The sequence below is a fragment of the Anomalospiza imberbis genome, chromosome Z, assembly GCF_031753505.1.
Source record: "Anomalospiza imberbis isolate Cuckoo-Finch-1a 21T00152 chromosome Z, ASM3175350v1, whole genome shotgun sequence".
Classification (NCBI taxonomy): domain Eukaryota; kingdom Metazoa; phylum Chordata; class Aves; order Passeriformes; family Viduidae; genus Anomalospiza; species Anomalospiza imberbis.
This window is the reverse complement of record NC_089721.1, coordinates 60,333,400-60,359,349: the sequence shown is the minus strand read 5'-3', so window position 1 is coordinate 60,359,349 and position 25,950 is coordinate 60,333,400. Positions and strand designations below refer to the sequence as shown.

General features: G+C 45.5%; 1 protein-coding gene and 1 long non-coding RNA gene across 3 annotated transcripts; one reads left to right on the top strand and one right to left on the bottom strand.

Moving 5' to 3' along the window:
* Window positions 1-1,687: 1,687 nt before the first annotated feature.
* Window positions 1,688-25,830, bottom strand: SLC49A3 (solute carrier family 49 member 3). Of its 2 annotated transcripts, XM_068176879.1 has the most exons (10): window positions 25,639-25,828; window positions 17,085-17,243; window positions 16,004-16,223; window positions 10,194-10,270; window positions 9,939-10,076; window positions 9,260-9,376; window positions 7,521-7,673; window positions 5,535-5,692; window positions 4,408-4,520; window positions 1,688-3,003 (listed from the first exon to the last, which is right to left on the bottom strand). In XM_068176879.1, exons 1-10 carry the CDS (start codon window positions 25,765-25,767, stop codon window positions 2,849-2,851), a joined length of 1,419 nt encoding a protein of 472 aa, XP_068032980.1. In that variant the 5' UTR covers window positions 25,768-25,828; the 3' UTR covers window positions 1,688-2,848. The 2 variants fall into 2 exon arrangements, with proteins under 2 accessions (XP_068032980.1, XP_068032982.1); XM_068176881.1 differs by lacking the exon at window positions 4,408-4,520 and having other exon boundaries at window positions 25,639-25,830.
* Window positions 21,727-25,624, top strand: LOC137465117 (uncharacterized). Its single transcript, XR_010994561.1, has 3 exons — window positions 21,727-21,832; window positions 22,064-22,242; window positions 24,845-25,624. It is a non-coding gene; the product is annotated as an uncharacterized lncRNA (long non-coding RNA).
* Window positions 25,831-25,950: the final 120 nt, after the last annotated feature.

Below are 25,950 nucleotides of genomic sequence, written 5' to 3'. Positions count from 1 at the left end.
CCCAGACAGGACTGCTGTAGGGAGAGGCTGCACTGCAGACCTGAGACTGCAGCCACAGCAAGATTGTGTATCCCTGCCTGTTTCAGAGGGTTTCTCTCTGATCCACTGCTGTGATGGGACCAGTGACATGACTGTCCCATCACCTCTCCTCTGACTTCACAAAACCAGAAGGGCTCTAGTGAGACCCAAACACAGCCAGGATGGTTCACCTTTGCAGGAGGCTTTCTGCAGTTTTTCAGTGACACCTACAGACCTAATTGTAGAGGTCTCTGCTGGGGTCATGGAAGGCTACTCCTTTGGCAGGGAAAGGACATGGGTCCCCAGCATACCTGGCCCATGCCTTAACATCAAAATCCCTCTGTTTTCCTAAGATTTCAGCTTCACATTTTCCATAGGTTTTCCAAGGAAAGGCACATCTACAAGTGAGCTGTAAGAAGAGTACACAGCAGAAAGTCTCCTTCAGCTGTGGCGGTAATTACAGACTAGGACGGACACTCAAGCCTCTTTTGTTATAAATACAAAATGTGAAGTTAGCTGAGCCAGCAGAAGGAGCTGATGCTGCAAAGCAGATACCTGCATGAGCTGTCTGGCCTCACTGCTTGGCAGTGCCATCACATCTTTGTGTCACGCTGTCAGGGTATGGCAAACCATAGAGTGAGGGAGCAACTACTCATTAGGAATCCAAAAAGAGCCTCACACACCTCTATGTCTCATGCATTAGCAGACAAAAAAGTCTCCCCTTTTTATCATCTCTTTGATGTGCTTGGATGAAGATAATATAGTATCTCAGCTGGTGCAAGGCAGACTCTCTCACCTGGGCAACAGCAGGTTTTGGAGACAGTTGCTAGCAGTATTTCCTTATTCCTTTAACCTATCCTTCAAAATAGAGCTAACCATAGTTTAATCTACAGCAAATTTCACATGGTCATTTTAAGAATCTGAGATTAATCTGAGATTATACTTCACACATTGTCAGTGTAAGCACATCTAGCAAATACAGGGGCCTTTGCTTTGTGCTGCACAGCAGATCCAACACACTCTTGCATCTATAAAATACTTTTTAAAAGTCGATACAGTGAGAAGAGATTAATCCTTTCTTAAACCACCCTTTATTAAAAAAAACATAAACATTTGTAAATATATAAAATTATAAAGTATCAAGTGCTTCTTGCTTCCCAGTACAATATAACTCAGAAGTGGCAGGTAAATTTGGTGTTAATCTGTTTGGTGTGTTAGTTCCAGGGCTGCAGAACTGACCACCTAGTTTTGCAAAAGACAGCTCGTTCCTCTGACAGGTTTGAACAATCTTGTTTCACTTTGGTTTCAGACTTCTTTCCTGCCCCTTTTGACAAACATCAGTACTTACTAGTGAGAGCACAGCTGGAGCTGTAGGAACAAGCAGGTTCCTTAGAAGGATGCAAATGTGTTTTACAAAGGGAGAGCCTTCCAGTTGCTAATGGGGAAAAGAATTCAGTAACTGAGAGAGTTCCTTTTATGGTGTTCCTCAGGCACAGTGTGTTCTTGGCATTGGGATTGTCTTCTAGCTGGACTGGATGAAGTTAGTCTCAGGTTCAGTCTGCAACAAGGTCCCTTAATCAGAGAGTACTCAGATTCCCTTGAAATACGTATAAGATGAAGCATCACAAAATCCCAACTATCTTTTTTTTTTTTTTTTTTTTTAACCACATAAGTATTATAAAGTAAGAATTTCTCATGGAGTACTCCCAGACCTGAACTCAAAGCATGATATTACACTGTGGAAGTACTGTAAAATGAAAAATCCAGTTGTATCCACTGTAATTGTCAGTGTAACTGAACTCCAAATGGGATCTTTTCTATCACTTCCCATCTCATTTAGTACTAAAGAACAGATGTCAGTTGCAGAGAGAACAGGTGTTTTTTGATGTTGTTTCTTGGTCTCGTCCCCAAACCCCCTGTCACCTGCAGAAACTTATAACAAGTCCCTGCACTAAAGTGTCACCTTTGCCAGTTCTTCTGCCAGCTTCCACTATGCCAAGCACTACAGTGTCATTCTCAAATGAATGATGCTCTATAGGAGAGCATCACATTAATGATCACACAAATACTAAACCAGCAAGTTTGTCTTCTTGTGGAAAACTTAAAACACTGAAATTGCAAGAGAGGTGAAGAAACAGAATCCGAAGTAAAACAAGCTAATCCTGAATGTCTCAGCATTTAGCAGGGAAGCAGAGAGGTGAGAAATGCTGTTGTATTTAACTTCCACTGCTTACTGATACTTTCTTTTATAGGCAGCACTACAGGCAAGGCTTTTCTTTTCTTGTAGAAGACAAAGTAACAGACATTGTAACAGACTTGTATTACACATCACATACATATCCCCCCTGGAATGGAACGATGCTCTAGATTCTACTGCCCTTTAGCTATAAGGCACAATTAGCTCCAAAATGAGTGGAAGAGTTGTTATTCTGTACCACAGTCCTTAAATAGAAGTTTTCCACTGTGTTTGTGGTAGGCACAGCTTCCATCTTTCTGAAATCTTCACCTTTGTTCCACATACATAAAAATTTTTAAATGGCTGAAATACGATGCTACTGTGACATTTCTTTAGCTTGAATCCAGTCAGCTAAAAATGTTAGCTGCGTGCATAGTTGTCCATTGCCACTTTGACCTTTCTGGCAGGACAGCCTTTCTTAACAGCCCAGATCCCCAAATAAACACAAGACTGAGAGATGCACAGCAAAGGTGCTATTTGCTCTAGTCCTCGCTTGTTGTGCAACATGACACAGATATCCCAGTGTACCAGCTCAGGATTGGTCCATGCCCACTAGTCTGACTCCTGGCCCTTTGCATCCCCTTTTTGGCCTGTTTAGGATTCAGGAACATGTGCTGTCGCTGTATCTTCTACCTTGACCAAATCAGCACTGCTTGTCTCAGCATGGAGCCGCTTGTAGTCAGTGTGGAAGAAGATGACATAGAAACAAGCCATACTGCTGCAGAGGCCAGCCAGCACCAGTACCGGAGCTGTGAGAGAGATACACTTTTAGGCAGTGAAACCAAAACTCCCCATGGGTGCAGAAATATACAGGTCAACTCCCCAAAATGACACACTCTGACCTCCTCCCAACAGATAACCCTGAGGACAGGGTGCAGACCACAGTGGGACATTGTATTACCAGTTTAATAACAGACAAATATTGCTTTACCTAACACTGGCATAAGAAAAGTATTTATGTAAAATGTGGAAAGCTTCCAGAACACTTTGTCCTGCATGACCCCCCAGGGTGGAGGTCTTAAATCAGAGCACACGTTGTACTTGTAGGAGTGTGTGTCCCTCTGTAAGTGTACGCATTTGTGTCCTGGGGGGTAGTGAAAAAACATTACAAAAAAGATTGAATCAAATCAATTGAGCTCCACAAGGGAAAAGGTTCTCACAGGTAGTGCTTATTGTAATATCATCTGAGAGCGAAGTGTAGAAAAATACATTACATGAACTTTAATTAATGACAAATTTGTGTTTAAAGAATCTTTTCTGAAGGGAAAAAAAAGTATCTCTAAAAGACTATGCAACAAAGCCTGGAAGGAGTTCTAATTTCACCACTGTCCCAATTGAACATCTTCATCCGCTTCTCCACAAAAGGAATATGAATGGGTACCTAATCCCAAGATTCAGCTCTGATCTGATTAAATGGCAAATTGCAGGCTTTCAGAGATGAAGCAGTCAAATTGCTTTTTGGGGACAGTTATTATGAAGCCTTGATCCCTTACAGCTAGTAGAGGTTATTCTGGGGAGTTTCAGCTCAGCCAAGCAGGATATATTTAATAGGTGATGGTCAGCCTTTGCTTACGGTGTCCCTAAGTGTCAGTATTACATAAACATGAACCAGCTGAGATATCAAGACTAGGGTTTAGCCTGCACTGAAAGCACTTATGTGCTCCTGTTGATCTCAGTTGCTGTCTCTTCTGACCAGCTAAGAAAGGAAGGGAAATATGGAGTAAGTGAGAACAAAGCTATACGAGTATGTTACAAATACAGGCAGCTGTGTATGCAGAATAAAGGAATGTAGTTTTCAGTCAAAGCACTTGTAACCTCTGATATGAAAACCAGCCCTGGTTATGCTACATGGACAGTGTCTTCCCCTCAGAACAGATGCTTTCTAGCTTTATGAAACTCAAGTCTCTGCAAGAGAAATTTTAACCCAGAGCCAGCAGTGGCATTCACAGCACCTTAGAGCTCTTTCTATCTCAATCTTGCAGGATTGGTTTAGCAAGAGCAGCAAGGAGTGCACCATCAGATTCAGAAAGGGGTTTGGAAGATATGCTACAATAGGAATCAGACTTGCAGGGCTCCACTGAGACCTGGAGGACAGTGCAGAGCACATGGGGTGCAACAGAGTGTCCAGCATCATTTCCCAAGGACATACTTACTGGTCCAGTCCAGGGCTCCATCCTGGTCAAGGGCACAGGTGGAAAATGGATCCTCAGAAATATGGACAGTGAGAGCTTGTAGAAGAATCATTAAAATCACACCCTCAATCTGGCTGTGGGGAGAAGCCAAAATGCAGTTATGTTACCTGCCTGAGGTACAGAGCTGCAGACAGGGCCACCTTCCCCAGCTAGAAGAGAATGATGCCTCTTTCTGCAGCACTGTTCTTCTAGCACAGAAAGCTACTGCTGGATTCCTGTGGCACAGGCATTTGGTTAACTGATTCTGTCCCACAGGGTGTCCAGGTCAACTCCAGACACAGGGCCAGTGCAGTAGGATCACTATATACTCTCTCTGAAGGCAAGCAGGTGTTGAACTACACCTGTTAAAAACCTGAGGCATATTCACTGGGCAGAGACTTGGAAACACTTCTCACTGCAGGACTGAGGATACACAAAAGGCTATGGCCTCAGCTTCCTCCTCATTCACAGCTGGCTGGCAGCAGTCACTAAGTCCACAACCAGTGAGAGAGAACAGCCTTCAAACACAGTGTCTGATGCCCCTCACTGACGTTTCTTGCTGCTGCACCTTCACCTGACATAAACACATGGCATCAGATCATTGGTGTCACTGCTTAGAGCTCCAGCAAGTCATTCCTGCTGAAGTCCAGAGCCAGCCCTAAGCAGGTAAATTGGTAACTGGAAGGACAGTCACTGTCCCTCATTAACTGCTGAGCCCCATCTCCCTCAGCAGAGCACTGGGAACTTGTCCCTGTGCTGCTGTGGGAATGGGTGCCTCTCTCAGGCATGCAGCCCCCATCTACTTCAAAGGCAAGAGGTGCTGGGCATGGCTAAATCATACTTTGTGCCAGCCAAGGGAGACCTTCATCTTCCTTACTGCTTTTCTTGCACCTCTTCCACATAGTCCTCCCTGTTCTAAAACATTTAGCTCTTCAACTCTATGGCTCAGCCAGCCAGGTCCCCTTTCAGGGACATGTGCACAGACACCAGAAAGACATTCAGCAGGACGGCAAGCACTGATGTCTATATCTGCACCCACACTCCTGTGTGTGTGTGTGAGTGTTGGAACCCAAGCTCATCTGTCAACTGGATTTAATCTGCCTGCTTACCTTGCAACAAAAATCAGGCCTGTAGATGTGCCCTCTCCTACGGGATAGGAGCACTCCACAGCCAGCTCCATGGCAATAGGGTAGATGGCAAAACCAAAAAAACCGAAGAGCGAGCTGGTGATGGCCAACATGATGGCCTGATGTCTGAACCGAGAAGTCTACAGGCAAAAAAAAAAAACAATACCAAAGTCTCAATGTCAGCACTGTTGTGCAGAAAGTCTCAGAACCTTTAACCTGCAGGAAGTCCCAGGGGGTGACTCACCAGTGTATTCCCTACCTTTTCCTGAAATCAATTTTTTACTTTCAGCCCTCTAGAGTCAACAGAAGGCTACAAAATGGAGAGTTATCTGTTGAATTGAAGTAAGGAGAGGATCAGCAGAATTATCTGAAAAGCACTGGTGTGGTTGTACTACAGTAACTTCACTGGTCAGTAACTTAACAGTTCTATGTTCAACATCTCTCTAGGGCTAAGTGAAACACACACCTTTGTCCCAAAGCAAAATAACATTTTGGAAATTATGTTTGCATTAGGTTATTTGTGAGAATTCTGGGTTGCTGCAGCTCCATGATAGGGAAAATCAGTCAGAAACGCATTTGTAACACTAGGATTTTAACATCAAAAGACCCAAACAAAAAAGCAAACAAAAAACACCTGAAATACTTACAAAACCCAGAGATTAGTTTAGTGCCTAGAACAGCCTTGTCCCTAACTCTGGAGAAAAGAGCATGACCTTGCCCGGACAATGCTTTGAGCATGACTTTGAGCATGACTTTGCAGCCATGCTGCTGGTACCTCCTTCCTTGACCATGTAATATATTCCCACAAAGGAACACGAGGTGTCTGTCCTGGCATGGCAGCAAACCTGGCCCAGCTAAACTGGTTAAGTCAAGGAAAACTCTATGTGTCTGGAATCTGAGTTCAAAGCACAAAGGGATCAAACAGATTTGAATGAGTGATTTTTGTTCTACTTCTTTGAACTAACAGTTCATCTGTATGGGATGAAAGTGAGAAGGGAATGGCAGGAGGAATAGGTTTGCTTATTGCTCCTAACATAGCCTCTTACCTACTCAGTGCTTCACCTGAGTCCAGGCAAGCTGGCTTGTATTCACGTCATCCTCAAAACAAATGCCAGAATATGAAAGGGGAAAATGCAAGGTGTGCTTTCGGCACCTTGTCCTACATTGACAAAAGGATTGCATTTATCTGTCTCTTCCAAATGGAGCTACCATCTCTGTGGCCTTGGCCCCAGGGAAGGTATGATCACCCTCTACTGAAAGTCTGGACTTTTCATCACACAATAGAAATGCACAGCATAAGGCTGCTGGGAAGGCAGAAACCTGCACCATTTTGGGTTCTCTGTGGTGCTGTGTGTTGTGATCAGATTCCTGCTGTGTGATGGCTCGCATTGGCAATGGCTGTGCTCAAGTGCAGTACTCGTAATCTGGCCCCATGGGTATAAAGTCTCCAGGTTGTGCATTCCTCTCCTGGCTGAATTCAAGTGTTCTCCTCTTCTGTCTCTCTCGTCTCCCTCAAGGAACTGCTTCAGAACTAGAATACAACTAGGTCCTTTCCACTAATGCTACAGCCCTAACACTCACCACTGTTAAAGGCAGGAGTCTGAAAAACATTACATTCTTGTTCATTTGTTGTGATATAAATACTTAAAATTCCCTTTCTTTTTTGTTTGAAAGAATGGTCTCAGGAGTCAGTAAGCAAACATGGTGATCCAGTATAGAGAAGTAAAATTATGCCTATTTATCTTTATCCCAAATCAGTCTGTCTCAGGCTCCACATTGACTGTCAAATCCTCAGTAAAGGGTTTTTCTTTAAAACAAGAAATTCCTAGCCCAAAGAGATGATCCGAAAGCATAACACAGGGCTTAATAAACACTATGACATCATATGACCTTGGTTTAAGTTGATGATTTTTCAGATGGCAACAGAAATAAGCCCATGGGAATGGCACAATGCAAGGGAGAACTCACCACTGCGAACATGATGCTGGCAAGTGCACTCAGACAGAAACTGATCTTGGTGGACTCTATGAACTTCCTTGTCCGGTCGACGTACATGCCTAGCAGGAAAGCACCCAACAAACCACAGACTGTGAACAGTGCACCATTCAGGCCAGCAAAATCCTGGAGGGCAGAAGAACAAGTAATGAGAAACTAGAGCAGTTAGGAAAGAAGTTTTAATGTCACTGACCCATCTGCTGTCTACCAGTGGTTCACTTACTGAGGTAGGAAAAGCTTCCTTGCCTATTGCAGTAGCTGAGGCCTTCAGAGGGCTCTGAGTAGCAAATGACAGAGTCCAGGTGCTTTTACAAGTGTGTGAGGACAGCAGGGTGACAGCACTCCCAAAGGATGACAAGTCTCTGTACAGCTGTCAAGGGAGGCTGGATGCAGAGTCATAGCAGGTCCCTGTCATTAAATATTCCAGCCTGGAGCCACTGGGCTTTTTCCAGGTGCAGTCAGGTGCTTTCTCCACACTGGTGGCAACAGGCCCAACTGCCTTGGTACCTGCTGATGTTTATAATTACCCTCCTGGCCCTTTTCTTACCAGGGGCCTGCACTGGCACACCAAAACATGTTAAGGAGACACCGGCTGTGTCAAAGTCTAATTAGAGAGGCAGTGAGCAGTGGCTAGGATAGGGTACATGCTCTGTTGCCTCCAGTGATTGCTCTTTGCTTGTAGCATTTCTTCAGCTCCATAAGAATTCAAATGCAGACAGCAATCCTGAAAGCAGAGAAGCTCTTAACAAACTTGGAAAAACATTTTCAGGACCCTCAGGGGCACTGGATGGAAAGGGCATATGGAATAGCTTCTCTGGGCTAAAGGGCCAGGACAAGCCAGTCAGAGAGAGACAAAATCAGGATGCACAGAAAGCAAGGCTTCAAAGTTTAAGAGGTTTCCAGTTAAAAGCCAATGGAGCGTGCAAAATGTGACCTGGATATGGAGGCCTGAGCCAGATATCAGATCTGGGAGCTGAAGAGGGGGTGGACAGAGACCAGACATGTTCATGTGCATATGTAACAGCTGGAGAGGTGTTTTAACAGGACCCCCATGGCAATACAAACACCAGGACTGAAGTGCAGCAGTCTGCTGAGAGGAAACACCTGAACTGGGTGGGGAGGGGGGGGTGGGGAGGGGAAGAAAAGGCTCATAATAAGCAGAAGGGAGAGAGCAGCAGGAACCAGCTGTGCACATACTGTGCTGAACTGTAAAAGCAGCACCTGCTGGTGTCATGAGAAGGATGAAAAAACAGCTGTCACAGTACCACTGGCCTCTTCTGCTGCCCTGGCTTCATGTAAATCTGTGCAAAGAGGAAAAGGTGCTTGCATCAGCCGGTCTTCAGCTTCACTTTAGGACCTGCCTGGGCCCCATTCTGCTCTGGAGTAGGTGACAGAAGGCTGCCTAGAGAGCAGTGCTCTGGAGTGGCTTAGAAAAATCACAATATTCTTTTTTCCTAAATATTTTTTTGTTTGTGAGTGGGAGCCTGGCCACGGGCAGTAATGAAAATGCAGGTCATCTATTATACTAAGAGTCTGACTGTGTTCTGGATTAATCTGCTGCTTAATCTATATTAGATAACATGAGCATATAAGATATGAGACTGCAACATATTCAACTGTCTTAATTTTGCTCTGAGTCCTTTATGAGGGAATATCAATCTGATTGTATTATAGACAATGTGAACAATGGGGAGAAAAGGAAGAAGACTCACATTTGAATACCCCTTTTCACAAAGGATCTGTTCTAGCAGAGCTGAAAAGCAGGTGAACATCCCAATTCCTCCTCCGAAACACACTGCCAGGATGATGTATGGCTTGTTCCTGAGGAGCTAAAAAAAGAAATTAATGTAAATAAGTGGAGGAGGAAAAAGGCCTGTCTGTGACAGCAGACTTGAGGGTCAGTGGCTCTGACTCCTCAGCTGAAATTACTGACAAGGTAATGCCATGATCATTGATGAAGGTGCAGCTTTGTCCTGGCAGTTCAACCAGAGGACAAGTTACAATGGGGACCATGTTAGGGAGGAAAGAACTCTTCAGTGCTCAAATTCTTCTTTTGCTTTGCTATGTGCTATCCTAACTGTTACCACATCTGTTCAGAAGATTCAGGTTGTGTGCTCCTCTTGGCTAAGCCCAAGTCTGTCTGTTTGAGCTATCTGAATGGCTGCCAGCCCACAGCTGAATGGTCAGATAGCATTTCTTGCAGCTTTGCTGTGAGCAGCTTCCACTCCCTGAGGAAGGAAGGAATACTGATCTCCTTCAAGGGACTTCGATGGCAGGTTTAGAGGAGTGGCATTCAGAGTCTGCTTAGTAAGCAGATTGTTCAGCATATCCCCACCTTGCAGGGCTGCATCCCTCACTCCAGCATGGCAGTCCCTATGCTGCAACACTTACCATTTTGAGGCCTGTGAAGAATGGCTGTGAGTTGGAGTTGGTGGCACTAGCCGATGGCGGCGTTGGTGGGACCTTCTCGTGAATCCCCAGAGTTGCCAGAGCACAGGCTATTACTGCTGGTACAGCATAAATACCCAGCTACGCAACAGAAGGACAAGACAAGTTACCAGTCTTTCCAGCTCCACCACCTCCAAACAAATGAATCAGCTGGACCCAAATCAGCCCAGCTGACTGATTAAAGCAGTTTTCATTTACCATCAATGGAATGTGCTTTCCTTCAGGAACTAGTGCAGGGGACAACAAGTTTGCTATAAGAATGCCCAAGGGATTGGCTGGAAGGAAATAGAAGAGAAACATTATTTTCATGCAAGCAGTCAGAATCATGTATCTACCCCTACTGCCTGCCAGCATCACAGCTGCAGTGTGCAGCACTACAATGAACAAAGCATATATAGGGAGAACCAGGAGGGGAACATTTGGAGAAATTGACTGTGTGGTCTTACTGTTGCCACATCTGTTGTCTCACCCCCATGAAATCCATTCTATAAAACCATCTCCCTTCAACTCCTAACTTCTGTAAACTGTTTTTCAACATCATATGGACTATGATGTCCTCATTCTCACAAGGCTGCCTCAGTAAATGTCAAGCTGAAGGGACAAAACTGAAATGGGCGAATCCATGTCATCTGTCATGGTGTTACATAGCAGGAGTTACAGAGGTGTTTTTCTTTCTGTATTCCCCTATGCCATTAGGCATGTATACATTGTGTAGAGGATTACTCTGCTCAAGGGCGAACAGCCACAGCTCTCTTAGCCTCTGCTGCCATGACAGATGCTCCTTTCCTTTAAGTGTCTTAGTGGCTTCTTAACTGCACTTACATTAATACGTCCATGTCCTTCTTATACATAGGAATCTACAACCAGACACAGCTCTTTAAATCTGAACAGACAACCTCCCTCAAGCTGCTGACAATGCTCTTTATGAGGGTCACCAAGATTCCATTACTTTTCTTTGTCAAAAGGCCATGAAGAGAAAAGTGACACTAGGTCATTCCTGAGACCTTTTAAGCCTTTATACTTCCTTTGCAAAGGCCAGGCAGGTGCACAAGTTGATCTCTGCTACCAAGTACAAAAATTACATGGCAGCAGAGAATCATGCAGATTTTGTACAGGAGGAGGCAGTTGCATTATTATGGGGCTGGAGCTGAGCAGTGTGTGAAGCAGCACTCCTGGGACTCACCTGGGGAACATCCAAAATCACAGACAACAATTTTTTAATGTTAAGGCAACATTCTGCAAATAGTCAAACAAGTAAAGCTGCTTTTCTAATAGTGTGCAGGGATAAGGTTAAGAAAGCCAAAGCCAGCCTGGTGAGTCTGATGAAGGGCAATGAGAAAGGCACCCTTAAGTACTTTAGCAGCAAAAGTTAGAGAAATGTGAGCCTGTTGCTGGATGGAGCAGGAGACTCAGTGATAAAGGACACAGAAAACATCAACGTATTCAAAGCCGCCTTCACCTCTTCTGTGATTGGTAAGACTGACCTTCAGATCTGGGACCAGAGGCAGAGCTTGAAGCAATGAAGATTTATCCTCAATGGAGAAAGACTAGGTTGGAGAACATGAAATAAGCCAGACACACAGAAATCCATGAGACTGATAGGATGCATCAATGCTGAAGCAACAGATTGTTTCCGTTGCAAGGCCATTTTTGGATACATTTAAAAGGCCATAGCAATTCCAAGAGGCTCCTGAGGACTGGGAGAGCAAATGTCACTCCCATCTTCAAGAAGAACAAGAAGGAGAATCCAGGGAACTTCAGGCCTTTCAGTTTTTCTTTGTTCCCTGGGAAGGTCAAGGAACAGCCAATCTTTGCCACCATTTCCAGGCACATGACGGATGACAAGGTGAAAAGGAAAAATGCTTAACCCACCTGGTAGCTTTTATACAGTGAAATGATTGCTGGATGGATGAGGAAAGACCAATTGACACTGCAGACAAGCAGATGAAGTACTGTCTAGACAAGTGAACAGCGAGATGAACTGAAATCCAGCTGAATGGCTGGGACCAGAGGATTGTCATCACTGACATGAAGACCAGCTGGAGGCCCGTCATCAGTGATGCACCCCAGGGGGTGATACTGGGGCCATACAGTTTACCTGGATGATAGGACAGAGTGCACCCACAGCTAGTTTGCAGATGATGTGACAATGGGAGGAGTGACTTGCAGAAGAGATGGCCATACTGACAGTCAGAGGCACTGCAACAGACTGGAGAAATAGGCAGAGTGAAGTTTGACTAAAGGAAATATAATATGCTGCACCTGAGGAAGAATAATAACTCATCCACCAGTAGCCCCTGAGACTCACCAACTGGAAAGCAACTCTGCAGAGAAGGACCAGAGGAGGAGAGGGCAGGGTGTCCTGGTGCACACCAACTTGACCATAAGCCAGCAACACAGCCTTCTGATAAAGAAAGCCACCACAATCCTGGGCTCAGCATTAGGCAGTGTTGTCAGTGGGAGTTGACAACAGCTGAGGGTCTTTACCCTCAACTCAGCACTAGCAAGTCCACATCTGGAGAACTGTGAGCAGTTCTCAGGTTCCCAGTGTGAGACAGACATGAATTTACCAGTCCAGAAATGGGAAAATATGATTAGAGGACTGGAGCTTCTGTCATGTGAGAATCCACTAAAAGAGGTGGGACTGATCAGCCTGGACAAGCTGCTGGAAAGCAGTTTTGGAGAGAAGGACGTGGGGTCCTGGTGGATTGCAAGTTGACTATAAGCTAGCAATGAATCCTTGCAGAAAGGTTTTCAACAGCATGCTGGGCTGCATCAGGAAGAGCAGTTGTAAGATCATGATCCTCCTCCTCTGCTGAGCAACATACAGAGTGCCAAGTCCAATGCTGGGTTCCTTGATACAGGGTACCAAGTTAGTGGAGCAAGTCCGTCAAAGGCCAAAGGCATGATTAAAGGTCTGGAACATCTCTCATATCTAAGGAGGCTGGGACTGGTTAGCCTGGAGAAAAGAACATTGATCAGCAATTATAAAGATGGAACCAGACTTTTCTCAGTGGTATACAAAGTGTAATGCAAGAAACTCTACTTGAATATAAACTTCTTTACTGTGATGGCTGTTCAGCACTGAAACAAGATGCTCAGATAAGCTGCTACACCTCCATCCATGGAGATAATCAAAACCTGACTCAACATAAACCTGGGCAACCTGGTCTAGACAACCGTGGTTGAGCAGGGGGTTGGACAAGATGATCCCAAGAGGTGCCTTCCACCCCTGTCTGTTCTATAATGATGCTGAGGCGTCATTAATAATCCTATAGCACACAACTGTAGCATTTCTACTCTGTGCTTGGGAAAGTACTAGCTTATGATGCTGGTGAAATATTACCTGCTTCTAAGTACATAGAAACAATTAAACAGCAGTTTCCAAGGAGGTGGATTACATCTTCTCTGTTGGAGTAAAATATAACTAGACATTGTAGGGGACTGCCTATAAACTAGTCAGCTGTTTCCATGAACTATCAACATGGAAGCAGTTCCAGAAAGTGTAGATGAGGCTTGGAAAGGTATAGGTGAGCATTGGGCTAAATTTGAAAGGACTGAGACCACCTGAGTAATTACATGGTTTCAGTTGCCTTTCTTTTCCCTAGGAAGAGCTATTACCTGGCCTAGATTATGAATGGAAAGGAGGTCACTGAGTTAATCAACTATACATCATTATCAAGGGGTCCTGGTGGACTAGCTTGCAGTACTCTGCAGTGGGGCTGTGTGTTTTGTGGTCAGTGACCCTGATGCATTGGAACTCTTTAGGGTGAAGAAAATGACATACCAACAGACCTCAGTAAATGAAGACTCCTATGGATGAGGCAGAGGTCACTTCAGTGGACTCAGACAACTCCTTCTCCTTCTGACACAGGAGAATTTCTTGTGATCTTCACAGGGGATGAGTTCTTGGCCCTGCACTGCTTCACTCTGAGTAAGTCTCTACAAGTGATGGGTAGAACAAACACTTGAGCTGAGTCATTAGTCATTATGACAGCTGAGTCATAGTAATTTCAGCTGCTCAGCAGGATCCTGGGTGCAAGGTGCATATTTTATCACAAAAGCTCAGGGAAGCCTGGGCATTAACAGTAGGAAGGTGTAGAGCCAGTTTCTCTATGCAGCACTCATACTGACAGTACTGGAATGCTGACTGCTGCTCAGCATTAATTACACAGGAAGTGGGCACTGATAAATTGGAGCAAGATGACACAAAAAGCTCACATCAGCAACAGGAAGAATGGAGACAAGTGGGAAGAAGCAAAGGGAAATTTGGCTGTAAAGTGGCTGGGTGGGAGCCTTTCAGTCTTTCAAGACAAAGAAGAGAAGAGCTGATTCTGTCCATAACCACCTGACAGACAGGTGCAACAAGACTGAATACATGGGGCATAAAGAGCATTGAGATGTTGACATTTACCATGAGCTAATTAACCACTGGATTAAACAACTGGGGCTGCAGTAGATGCTCCTTCCAGACAGTATTTAAATTTTCTTGAGATGAAAATCGTGATATTGTACAGCAGACATTACGGATGAAACCAGGTATTATTAATGGAAGCCTTCCATAGAGCAACGTGCAGGTGTTGCAGCAGACAACAATCACAGCCCATTCAGCCTGCACTCGGACATCCCAACATGCCAGACACTGAATAGCTTCAGGTCTTGGGATTCCACCGTTCCTTGCTCTTCAGGTTTGTTCTTTGTCACAGTTAGATTCATTTGGTTCTGTAAAGACTGAGGATGCTGTGTGAACAAAATGCTCTTTAGCTTCTGTGGCTGTTCTCTCACTTAAAAGAGCCTTTTGTTTGCAGTCCTTCAGGGCAGTGAAGCACTGAGTGCCCAGTGGTCCTTGGTAACGCATGTATCATGCCACACTGACAACAGAGCTCCTTCTCCAGCAGCAAAGGTGAAGGTCTGTCTCAGCACTGGAAACCCAGGTGAGTCACCATATCCACCCTATTCTAGGAAAAGCAGTGCAAAAATAATTTATTTGTTCTGACACCAGAGATCCATTCTTCCTAAATAACAGTGCCCATGCTCTAGTCTAGCAGCAGCATTGGAAAATCTGCACAGGAGTGCTCTTCTTTCCCCATGCTAAACCCCTCCTTACAGCTTCAAGGCAATGGGGAGGCAAGGCAGCTGCTGGTTGTTTCGAGGGAAGGACAGATGGGGCTGCCACACACATGCAGGTACTATGAGACTTCACAGCTGGAGCCAGTGAACCAGCCCAGTTTCTGGAGCACCTCTCAAGTCCTTAGAGAAAAGAAGAAGAGATTTCTTTGGCTGCTGAGTAAAATGTCATATGAAGGGAGGAAACAGGTCTATCAAGTGCAGTATCCTGTCTCTATCTGTGCCCAAAGAAGCCAAGAGACGAATGTGGTTAGAACAAGCTTATCTGGTGCCTCTCCTCCAGCTTCCCAGATTCCAGGCACTTAGCAAGGCAAGTGTGCTTTTGCATGGATAGTCCCGTCATTTAGCATCCTCAGCATGTTTGTGCAGACAGACAAGTATATTTTGTTTGTGTGTGCATACATACCAATTAGGAAAATGTGCTCAGCCTTCCTGCTGGATGAACTGGTGGGCAAAACTGCCACAGCAGCCTCACCTCATCTCTATCCAGTTACAGAACTTGGCAACTGTGACCATTGGCACTACAATACAATTTAAGACACCTGCCTAAGAAACTGCAAAATTACGGCCACTAAACACTTAGTAGCATTAAGGGCTGTTGTCAACTTATGTGATATTTAGGCAAAGATGACAACCTGGTCCTGGAAGAGAGGAAATTAGGACTCTGGGTGGCTTATACTGAGCACTGCACTTGGATGTGGCTTATATCCACTTCTTGTTTGCCTGTGTTGTTGCACATGACTACAAGACTCTTGGGTGGAGCTGTACTTGCAAAGGCTAAAGGCTGAAGTTCAAAGGACTTCCTCTGCCTCTGAAAGGCTACCAAGTTCTTGCTACCAAGTTCTGCGAGACAGCAATGTTACTTTGCAGCTATAACTTACACATTGATGCAATCATATTTGCTGTTGCTCTCTGGTGGTCTGGGAACCATAGTGCTGCCAGCTTTGTTGGTGAAAAGATGATAAGAGGCTGTGCTAATGCAGAGAAGCATTGTCCAACAAACAGGTACCAGTAACTCTGGGAACCCAAGCTCAGGATCTTCAGAACACTGAACATCCGGGTGATGCTACCAACCATGTTCAGCCATGCACTCAGGACCACCTGCAGTGAGCAGAAACAAACAGGGTTTGTGTGCTGAAGCCTGAAGGGCAGAACTTAATACAATAGATTAGCATGAGCAAGGTCTCAAATGCTCTACAGGAGACACTGAGTGTTAGTAATCACTGCCTGCAGACCATCCCCACCCCTCTGGGCCACTGCAAGATGCTCCTGATCCTACCCGCCTCCTTAGGGAGTGTCTTGAGGTGACAGGGAGCAAGGTGGCTGTCTCAGGCCCATATAAGAACCACATTGATGAGAAATCTGAAGTTCACTAATTACACCTTGTTATCAAGTCTGCACCATCACCCATTGCTATGACAATCCAAAGATAATGGCAATGAATCATCCAGCTTATGGATCCTGCAAATGTTCTTCTATTCTATTAGCATGCTAGTGTTTCAGTGCTGCATTCCACAACACAATTCTGGGATTGTGTACAGATCACAAGCTGGCTTAGCAGAGGCCAAGCTCTAACCTGACAGGGGTCTCTTGCTTGCATTCTGTCCTGCTATTCTTTAAACTAGCCCAGAGACAGTGTTAAGACTTTTCCACAGCAAATCTGACCTAATTACAGAAAGCTCTTCACTGAGTCAGCTCACAGTGTCTGTCCCTATCAGTTGGCTAAGACAATGAAAACTAAAGCTGAAAAGGCAAGCATGCAACTTTATTCTTACTTTTCCCACTGCTCTCTCCAGCATCGTCACAGAGATAATCTTACTGAACTAGGATAGAGCTTTCAACGTGCTAATTCTCTGCAGCATTTGGCAAGACTCCTATTCAAAGCATGTACGTTACTGCTTTGTGCTTCTACTGCTACCTCCAGGTGAAACTTCCTCAGGGAAGCAGAACACTTCAACTCACAGCACAGCGGAGCCCCACGCTGTCAAGGACCCATGTTGCCACCAGACCAAATGGGATTGAAATGAGGAGGTACACCATTGAGAGCCAGTTGACTGTCTCCAGGGAAATGTGGAAGTAAACAGCTGTCTTATCAGCCACAGGAGCGAACGTCAACCACAGCTGCCAAACAAAGACCAAAAATGGGTAAGCATGAACACCCCCAACAGAAGAGTAATTCAGCATCCCCTCAAAACTGAGTTGTGAGGAGGCTCGCTATCTTAGTCTCTCCTTGAAATTGTGATGTTAAGGCTAGTAATAAAAGTTCAAACCCTCAGTGTCTGCAGTTACTTGGCCCAGAGCACACCATACATTTCACTGCCTCATCTCCAATCCCCTAGTCCTGATTCTGGAGGCTGGCAAAAGTACAAGTCAGTACCTTTTTCTGTTCCCATGTTGAACAGGTTGGCCCTGATGCATTTACTTACCTGATGGACTCATTCTGTGCTAGCATAAACAAAATAGAATATGCCACCTCCTCTCTGCAGCTAAGATCCCCTTAAACTTGGACTGGTATTTTCAGTTCATTTGTAATACCTGGATGTGGTCTTGTAAAAACAACTTTACTATGTGTCAGCCAAGAGATACATTATTCCCTGCCTTCCTACACAGACACTCAACAGATAGAAAATTACCTAGAGATTGCATTATTTAATGTATTAGAGATTGCATTATTTAATGTATTAGAACATATAAGAGGGAGGTACACACAGAAGAGGTACTTAACAACTATCCACATTTTTCTTCCAGTGCCATATCTGAACACAGCTCCCCAGACTTTGTTTTAGACACTGCTTTCATGGTTCCTGTCTCCTTCTGGTGTCTTATGGGAATGACAAGAACTGCTTGATCCTAAAAACAGGTTCTAAGATCACATCCACAAGAAAGAAAATGAGGTACTACAAGTTAGAGGATGTTTCTGTAGATTCTTTGCCAAGATGCATCCTGATGTTTTTCAAAAAGACTGGTCTAACCTGTCAAATGGCCTAACCATTCAATAATGTCAATTACAGGCTACCTCACTGTTAGAAGATAATCTTGCTGCTGCTGAATACTCAAGGTTATAAAGTTTGCAGAAATGTGAACAAAAACTTCAGTTATAGCTTTCTACAGAAGAACTCCACCCACAGTCACTTTCCAGGTACTCCTCTCTGTCATCACAAGCTTCCTCTTCACAGTCTGCATCCTGCAGCCAGCATCAGATGGGGTGTTTATGTGTAACTGAAAAAGGCTTGGATAATCTCAGAGGAACGTGTGCTCCTACAAAATGCTTCCTGTTGTTTCCAGTGTTCCTGGGGTTTTTTTCTTACATAATAGGGACCATTAAAACTACCACATTAGACAGGAGCAGAAGGGAGATGGGCTTTTTTCCTCCCTAGAGTCACCGTGTGACAATAGCTACATGCAAATGATTCTTTAGCTAGGCTTTTCACCTAGCAGGGATGCAATGAGTAAATGGTAGTAACAGAGAATTTATTCTCAGCAACCTTGCAAGGACTCCTAGCATCAGCCCTTTCTTCTTTTTCGAAAGGAGCTGCCATGCTGTACCTCCTATATTCAATTCAAAGCTCACATCAGCATGCTGGGCTCAGACACACTTATGTGACATCATTCAAAGGTCTGGTAGGGGATGGATTTGGTGTTTACTCAGCTTCTACAGCCCAGTGAAGGAAGATGCTAGGTGCTGAAGGAAACTGTATTCTTAGACAACAAAGAGACGAATCCAGGCCACTTTCCAGACTTCCATCAGACTGGCATGAGAGTTTAATTTTTTAATGCTAATGTAACTGTTTAGATGTTACAAGAATTACTGAGGCGTGAGCATTAGTTTGCTTATGGGATGCTAAACTGCTGCCTAACAAATCCCAGCTGTGTATTTCCCACAATAGTACTTCTGGGTTCCTCAACACTTTCTACATAGGGGTGGTGTTGATTAAACACTCTACTAGGAAACAATTAAAGAGATGATACATTTTGTAAGCCAGCTTCAGGTACATTTTCACCCCTCCTGCTCCTCCACAAAACATGCTCAACCATGCATTACATCATTAGGAAAGTGATGCCACAAGCCAGAGCACAGCATTTTCTGTTCAGTGACTGTATGCATCTAAGTGATCTGGGATAAAGCACTGGCACAATTCCATTAGATCTAGTAAAACCATTTTATGCAGAAAACCAAGCATAGGGGCTGCCCCACCCATATTCCTATCCTGAGCAAGAGCTCCAGTCCTAGCATATCCATGTGAGAGCACCGAGGATGGAAAGTTGCAGCTTGTCCAAGAATGAGCTTGTCCCTCAAAATAGGAAGTAGGTCTATTTATGGGTCTGGAGAGAAAAAGTATGTTTCATTGTTTACCATGTGTTGCTCTAACACAGAAATTCAGAACTGGGCAGTGGAGCTCAAGATGCAGCTGTAGTCAAAGAGGCCACCAAATGCCCCTGCAACAAAGAGGCGGCATTGTGGAGTTTTGCCTACACAGGGAAATACAGTCAGTATACCACCTTTTACTTTTGGTTTTCCCAGTTATGGTAACTTCACCCACAGCAGTTAATAAACTCTTCTGCTGGAACCTAGAGCCCTTTTCCAACATGCCTCTCTGAAACTTTGCATTGCCAAGGCTGGCACCTACACAGGGGCTGCCCAGAGGTAGGGCCCCTCAGGTAGAACAGGTAAAGAAAATGCAGCTCTCTCTTGGTGAAGTCAAAGTCCTGTAAGCTCCAAAGATGCAGGACAGAGATGGAGATTCCTCCACCACTCCCCACGGGCCATTTTCTTCACTCATCTTTGGCACACCAAAACCACAGAATCACAGAATGACAGAATTTTCTGAATTGGAAGGGCGCCACAAGGATCATCAAGTCCAAGTCTTAACTGAATGGCCTGTAACAAAGCTTACCACTGTAGATCACAGTGACAGATGCAAGGGGAGAGACAATGTGAGGGGTTATAGGATGTCAGACCCCAGAAGCTTGTTGCTCCTGGGACAGATAAAGGAAGGCGAAACAGAGAGACACCTCTTGCAGGGTTGTTCAGTCCTCGCAATTTTCAGTCCCTGCACAAGCTTCACTTTCAGGAAATACACCCTTGTGGTCTGGTCAAGCTGCACACTGCTCCAGTGCCTAAGAGGCCACACAAAACCAGAGCCTCAGTGTGAGCTGCAGAAGGCATCAAGATGAGTCCTTGCTACACACTGCACTGTTTCATCCGTGCTTACATGCACTTCTCTGAATGCAGCTCAATTCATGCTACAATGTCAATTCCTGACTGCGATGCTGACAAGCATTTTTCACTCACCTACTACAGCTTATATCCCTTCAAACACCTGCCAGTGCTACAATTAATGAAAATCTTTTGCCAAACTTTGACAAAATTCTCAGTTTGGCACAAGTTAGAGGAGATGATGATGAAAGTCAGCAGCAGTTCACTTTCTGGGCCATTGCAATGTTAATCAAAAGATTTACGTGGAAGCCCATGCAGAGTCACTAAATCACAGCGACTCTTGCCTTTGCAAGCCAAAAAGCCACAATGAGTTTGTGAGCTCAGTCCCCTGACACTTGTCAAAACTCACTTCCCCAGCAATCTCTCACAGATTTTGCATTAGTTGTTTTCAAATTACAGCTCCTCCTGTAGTATAATCCAATATCATTCATTATTTCACTGATGTTTTAGATGACAGTATTTGCTCCTTCACCATTTGGTCTGGACTTTTCCCTCCTTTCAAATATGCATCCAGCAGGATGTTGGAACAGCCAGCATAATAATAGATATCGTTTCTTCTCCAAAGGCAGGAATTTTAGTTCCTACACCCCTCTTCTGAGCTCAAGCCTTAGAAATACCTTCATCTCACTGTGGTTTCTAGGTTTAAAGATAGCAAAAGCTCCAGTGCATGCTAGTCTGGTCTGAAAGGCATACCTCAACATACACTCTTCAGTATAAAAACCTGTGCTCAGCAGCTGAGGAAGAGGACAGAAGGGCCCCTGATGATCCACAAGCCTGTTCCGGCTGTCACTGGAGTACAGCTGTAACTCCCACTGCACGCAGCTGTCTGACTGAGGAGCCATACCTCAACACTAGAAGAAAAGGACAGAAATGTTTTCTACCCACAGTTGACTCATATCCTCAGTTACAGGAGGGCCCCTCCACACCTTCTTTAACAATGAAGCTTGCACCAGGGCCAGGGCACTGACACTCAAACTATCTGACTAATACTGATGTTGGGAATGGTTCTGGCTCCACTTTCAGGTCTCTTGCCTTCTGTTTTAATCTTCTTCTTGCTGACATTATAATTCTCCTGCACTTGCCAGAGACTTGCTTGGTCCCTGCTCCATTAACTGAGATTTAATCTTCATTAAAGGTGGTTGAAAGGAAGGATGGAGAGGGACTTTTCACACAGCATATAGTGGTAGAACCATGGGGATTAGCCTTAAATTAAGGGAGGGTAGATTTAGATTAGATATTAGGAAATTTACTTTAAGGTTGGCGAGGCACTGGAACAGGTTGCACAGACAGGTTATGGACTCTCCATGTCTGCAGGTGTTCAAGGTCAGGCTGGATGAACAACTTGGTCTAGTGGAAGGTGTCTCTGCTCATAGCAGAGGGGTGGAACTAGGTGATCTTTAATGTCTCTTCTAACCTACACCGTTCTATGATTCTATGATCACGATCTTATGACAACTGCAGGCCTGCATGGGCATTCCTGTCATCAAAACAGGTTACAGCTGTTCTCATCCTGATTCCATTTTTAAGTTCTTCTGTTGTCCTTTCTGATATCCTTGTAAACCCTTAGCTGATAGGAAAGGGTTTACAGGTATCCCACTCACTTCCGTCCAGAATCAACCCCACTCCTTTTGTTTTCCTTCTGTACTCATTCCCCTTATAACTCCATCTTCTCCTGGTTCAGTTTTTCCACCCTACTGCCTTCAGTGTTTCCACTCCCACACAGACTCTCCAGGACCAATTTCACCTGCAGGATCTGGTTTGCTTCCACCCATTCAAAGGGAGCCCAGTGTTTGTCCTTCCTCTCATTTCTGCAGGAGGTAGACTGTGAGACACCAGTTCTCTGTCTGCAATGGTAGAAAGGTGGTGGCTGAAGGCAGAACCCCACATAGGCTCTACACTTTGGTAAGCAACAGCTGTGAGCTGTCATGTATGCTGAAAACAGCATACATGACAGATGTGAGATTTTTGGATCTCAAAGTGCAGCAATGATGTATTGATGCCTCACACATATAACCAGGTACAACCCTACCAGAAGCAATGCCAGACATGTTCTTCACAAAAGGCAAGCTGGTAATCAACACCAGCTTGACACAAATCAAGATTCTAAAAGTGGAAAGCAAAATATTTGCAGAAAGGCAAGCATATGCAATCAGGCAGGGTGGGAATCAGGCCACTTTGCCATGTCAGTGGTGGTATAAGCTAGCAAAGGTTGCTATATGGTGTGCTTCTCATTATCTCTCATACTGTTTAGCTGACTATGGAAAGAGACTGTAGAAATGCCCCTGCAGTACCTTTTATGTACAGTTTTAAAAGGAGGAGCCAAGGGGGTTGTCTTGCATGAAATGGGAATTTCTGCTTCGTAATAGGGACCAGCACAGCTCGCCAGTCCCCACACAGGCTTTGCCTACAGCAATTCTGCCAACTCCATGCTTTCTTTCATGCACCTGAAGACATCTTACAAGGTGATGTAAGAGGTCTTTCTGTGACAAGTATGCTGCTTCCTTCTCCCCTGAAACCAGAAGATGAAGCCCTTATACCACAGTTCTCATCTTCAAGGCTAAAAGGGCCACACAGTTTGGAAGCAAACAGCCCCAGTGCTTAGCTGAAAGCACCCATGCTGATAGAGGAGTTTAGGACATTAGGGCAGAGGTGTGATCTTCAGAAAAGGCCAGATCCTTGCCAAGATGTCTCTTTTAGTCTCTACAGGTCTCAAGAGAAGTAGCAGGAAAAAAGAGCAACAGCTGTGTGTGCATGCATATCTACAGGGGTACTGCTGCAGCAGACAGGCGTGGGTGAGGAGCGTGTGCACCCTGCCCTGGAGCATGCCAGGCTCCACTTGTCCAGCTCTCCTTCTTCTCCCAAGTACACTGAGTGGTGGTGTAAGTCCTCCACTTAGTGAGTCAGTAGCCACTTGGCCAAGTGTGAATTAGCACCAACCCTCTGCTCCCCTGCTCCTTCCCAGCTTGCTCATGCTAGTGAACACAGAACTGGGCAGTAAACACTCTTGGTTTCATTCTTCTGTCTTTTTCTGTGTCCCCAGTGCTAAAGTAAGAGAAAGTCCCTCCTGTGAAATACAAAGTGCCCACCTGTTCAGCTTCACAGGAAGGAGAAAAAAAAGGAAGGAGCTATGTGCTACAGCAGCTGCAAGCACAGCATGAATACCCTAAAACATTAAGCCTTCAAATGAAAAACTGCAAGCACAGCATGAATACCCTAAAACACTAAGCCTTCAAATGAAAAAAAAAAAAATCATACCCATAACCACAGCGTAAGTTTGGCAAAACAAATCTGGGGAGAAACCACAGGCAGAGTTATGTCAGCCCCCCATTAGCAGCGCTGCAAGAGACAGCTGGGGATAAATCATCTAAGCTTAGCTGTGGTCACAACATCCTCTCTGTGCATGACTTCAGGCAGCAAGCATATTATGCTGATGTCTGCTTATGGCCTTCCTAAGATAAGGCAGGAGTTTCTTACACTATACTGTCAGCTAGGAATTCCCAGAATAGCCCTATTTAGGAAACGACAACAAATTCCTGCTAAGGTAGTACCCACTTTGTACAGCAGGGAGAGACAGAGGCTTTTAAACTCAGATCAGTAATAGAAGCACAAGTAAGGGGCTGTATTTATCGTTGGTGTAAAAGCCTCTACATCATATTAACTCCACTCTGAACAGGTCAATATTCCAGGGCTACAAAGTTTTCAGCAAAACACTGAGGACACAGTAATACTTGCAGATGTACTGAAAAGATCTGTTCAAGAAACCCTTCAGTTTCACCTTTAAGATTTCCGCAAAGTCAAAATCTGACAAGACATCCTGGAAAAGGCTTGGTAAAGTTTTCTTCACCCATGCTATCATTGTCCACTTCTAGCAGGGTGGGTTTATTTCTTGTCACATAATGTTCTTCTGCTGTGCCAATTTAACTGCAAGCAAGCAGTGGGGCTTTTCTGCAGTACACTTTTTTACACTCTTAAATGATATACTGATTTTCCATTGAGAAGGTGCACTTTTTTTTTTTCCCCGTATACAGCCAAATTCTCACTATGTTTTTCCATTTCTTTACTCCAGAACTCTTGCATCATGAAATACCTAATCTTCCTTCAAAGCATTTAAATGTTTGCAGGTTGCAGTGCCTGATCTTGTCTGCCAGACAGCCTGCATTCACAGCATGGTAATCCTCAAGAACATGAATAATTCTACATCAATCTGATAATTATCAACGATGTCCTCAATGACTTGATGAGCAAAGATCTGGGCTTCTTTTTCATATACTAAGCCTTGATAAGAGGAAACTTCATGGGTTTATCTCTGTAACTACTGAAATTAAATCTGCTCAACAGGTGGGGTATGATCTGGCATCCAATTTTTTCAAGTCTCTCAGAATAAGTCAGTTAAGAGTAGGCAAAAAGATGGTCTTACAACCATCTCTTTAGTGCATAATCACTCCTATAGTGTTCTGTACATGCAACAGATCCTGAAAGGAAGCTTGCCTCTTTTCCTGACCAGATAAATCTGCTGTCACGGGCAAGCAATGCGGCAGAGTTAACTCCTGTTCCTCTCCACGGCGTTTCAACACTGCTCTGCTATTCTTAGGCTAGAAACATATGACCCTCAGAGACGATGAATACTTTCTCTGTCTCCCCATGGCATAGGAAGTGGACTCGGCAGGAACTTTTGCTGTGCTCCAGGACACATTTTGCTTCATCCCAGTCTGACTTGACGCTGCGGTACTTCCTGCTGTGCTCTTGGAGATCCCAGACACCTTCCCGCCCCATCCTGTCCTTCCCCTGTCACCACCCCTCGGTGCCCCGGATCCCACCGGTCAGAAAGGAAAGCATGAAGGCCAAGGTCATAACCAGAACGACAAAGTTCAAAGGAAAAAGCCGGTTATTCTGTCCATAAGGCACGGCCAGGCTGACGCTTCTCTGAACTGTGCGCGTACAACCGATTCCGGTGCTCCAAGGATGAGGGGGTGGATCTGGGACAGGGCACTGGAGCAGAGCCCTGACGATTGCCTGGCTGCTTCTAGGAAGAAGCAGGAGGTGCTTTTGGCTCTGGCGAGCCATGTCAGCCCGCCTTCCCTCCGCAGCAGCACCAGCAGCGGCCAGAACTGCTCTCCAGATCTGCCGCACGGCGAGGCGGCAGGGAAGGGCTGTGTGCCCTGCCTGCTCTGCGCCTCCACCTGCTGCCCGGGCACCCGGGGCTGCCGGCGGCCGTCCCCTTCCCCACCACCCCGGAGAGGCGTCCCAGACCGGCTGCGGGGAGCGGCTGCCCGCGGCAGGAGAGGCGGCCGCACTCACCATGGCGTTGGAGCAGTTCAGCAGGCACACGACGGCCAGCAGGAACCACCGCCGCCGATACGTCCTGAAGCGGGCCGGCGGCCCCGGGCTGCGCTCCCCCAGCAGGCTGGCCGCCTCGGCGCCCTCCATCGCGGCGCGGCTCGGCTCGGCTCGGCTCGGCACTGCCCCGTCCGGCCCCGCCCCGCCCCGCCGCCCTTCCCGGCCTCCCCGGGGCGGCCCCGGCCGCGCCGCCGCCCGGCTCGGCCCGGCTGGGGCTGGGGCTGCGGGCGTGCCCTCGCTGCGGAGCCGCCCCGGGCCGGGCGCCAGCCCTTC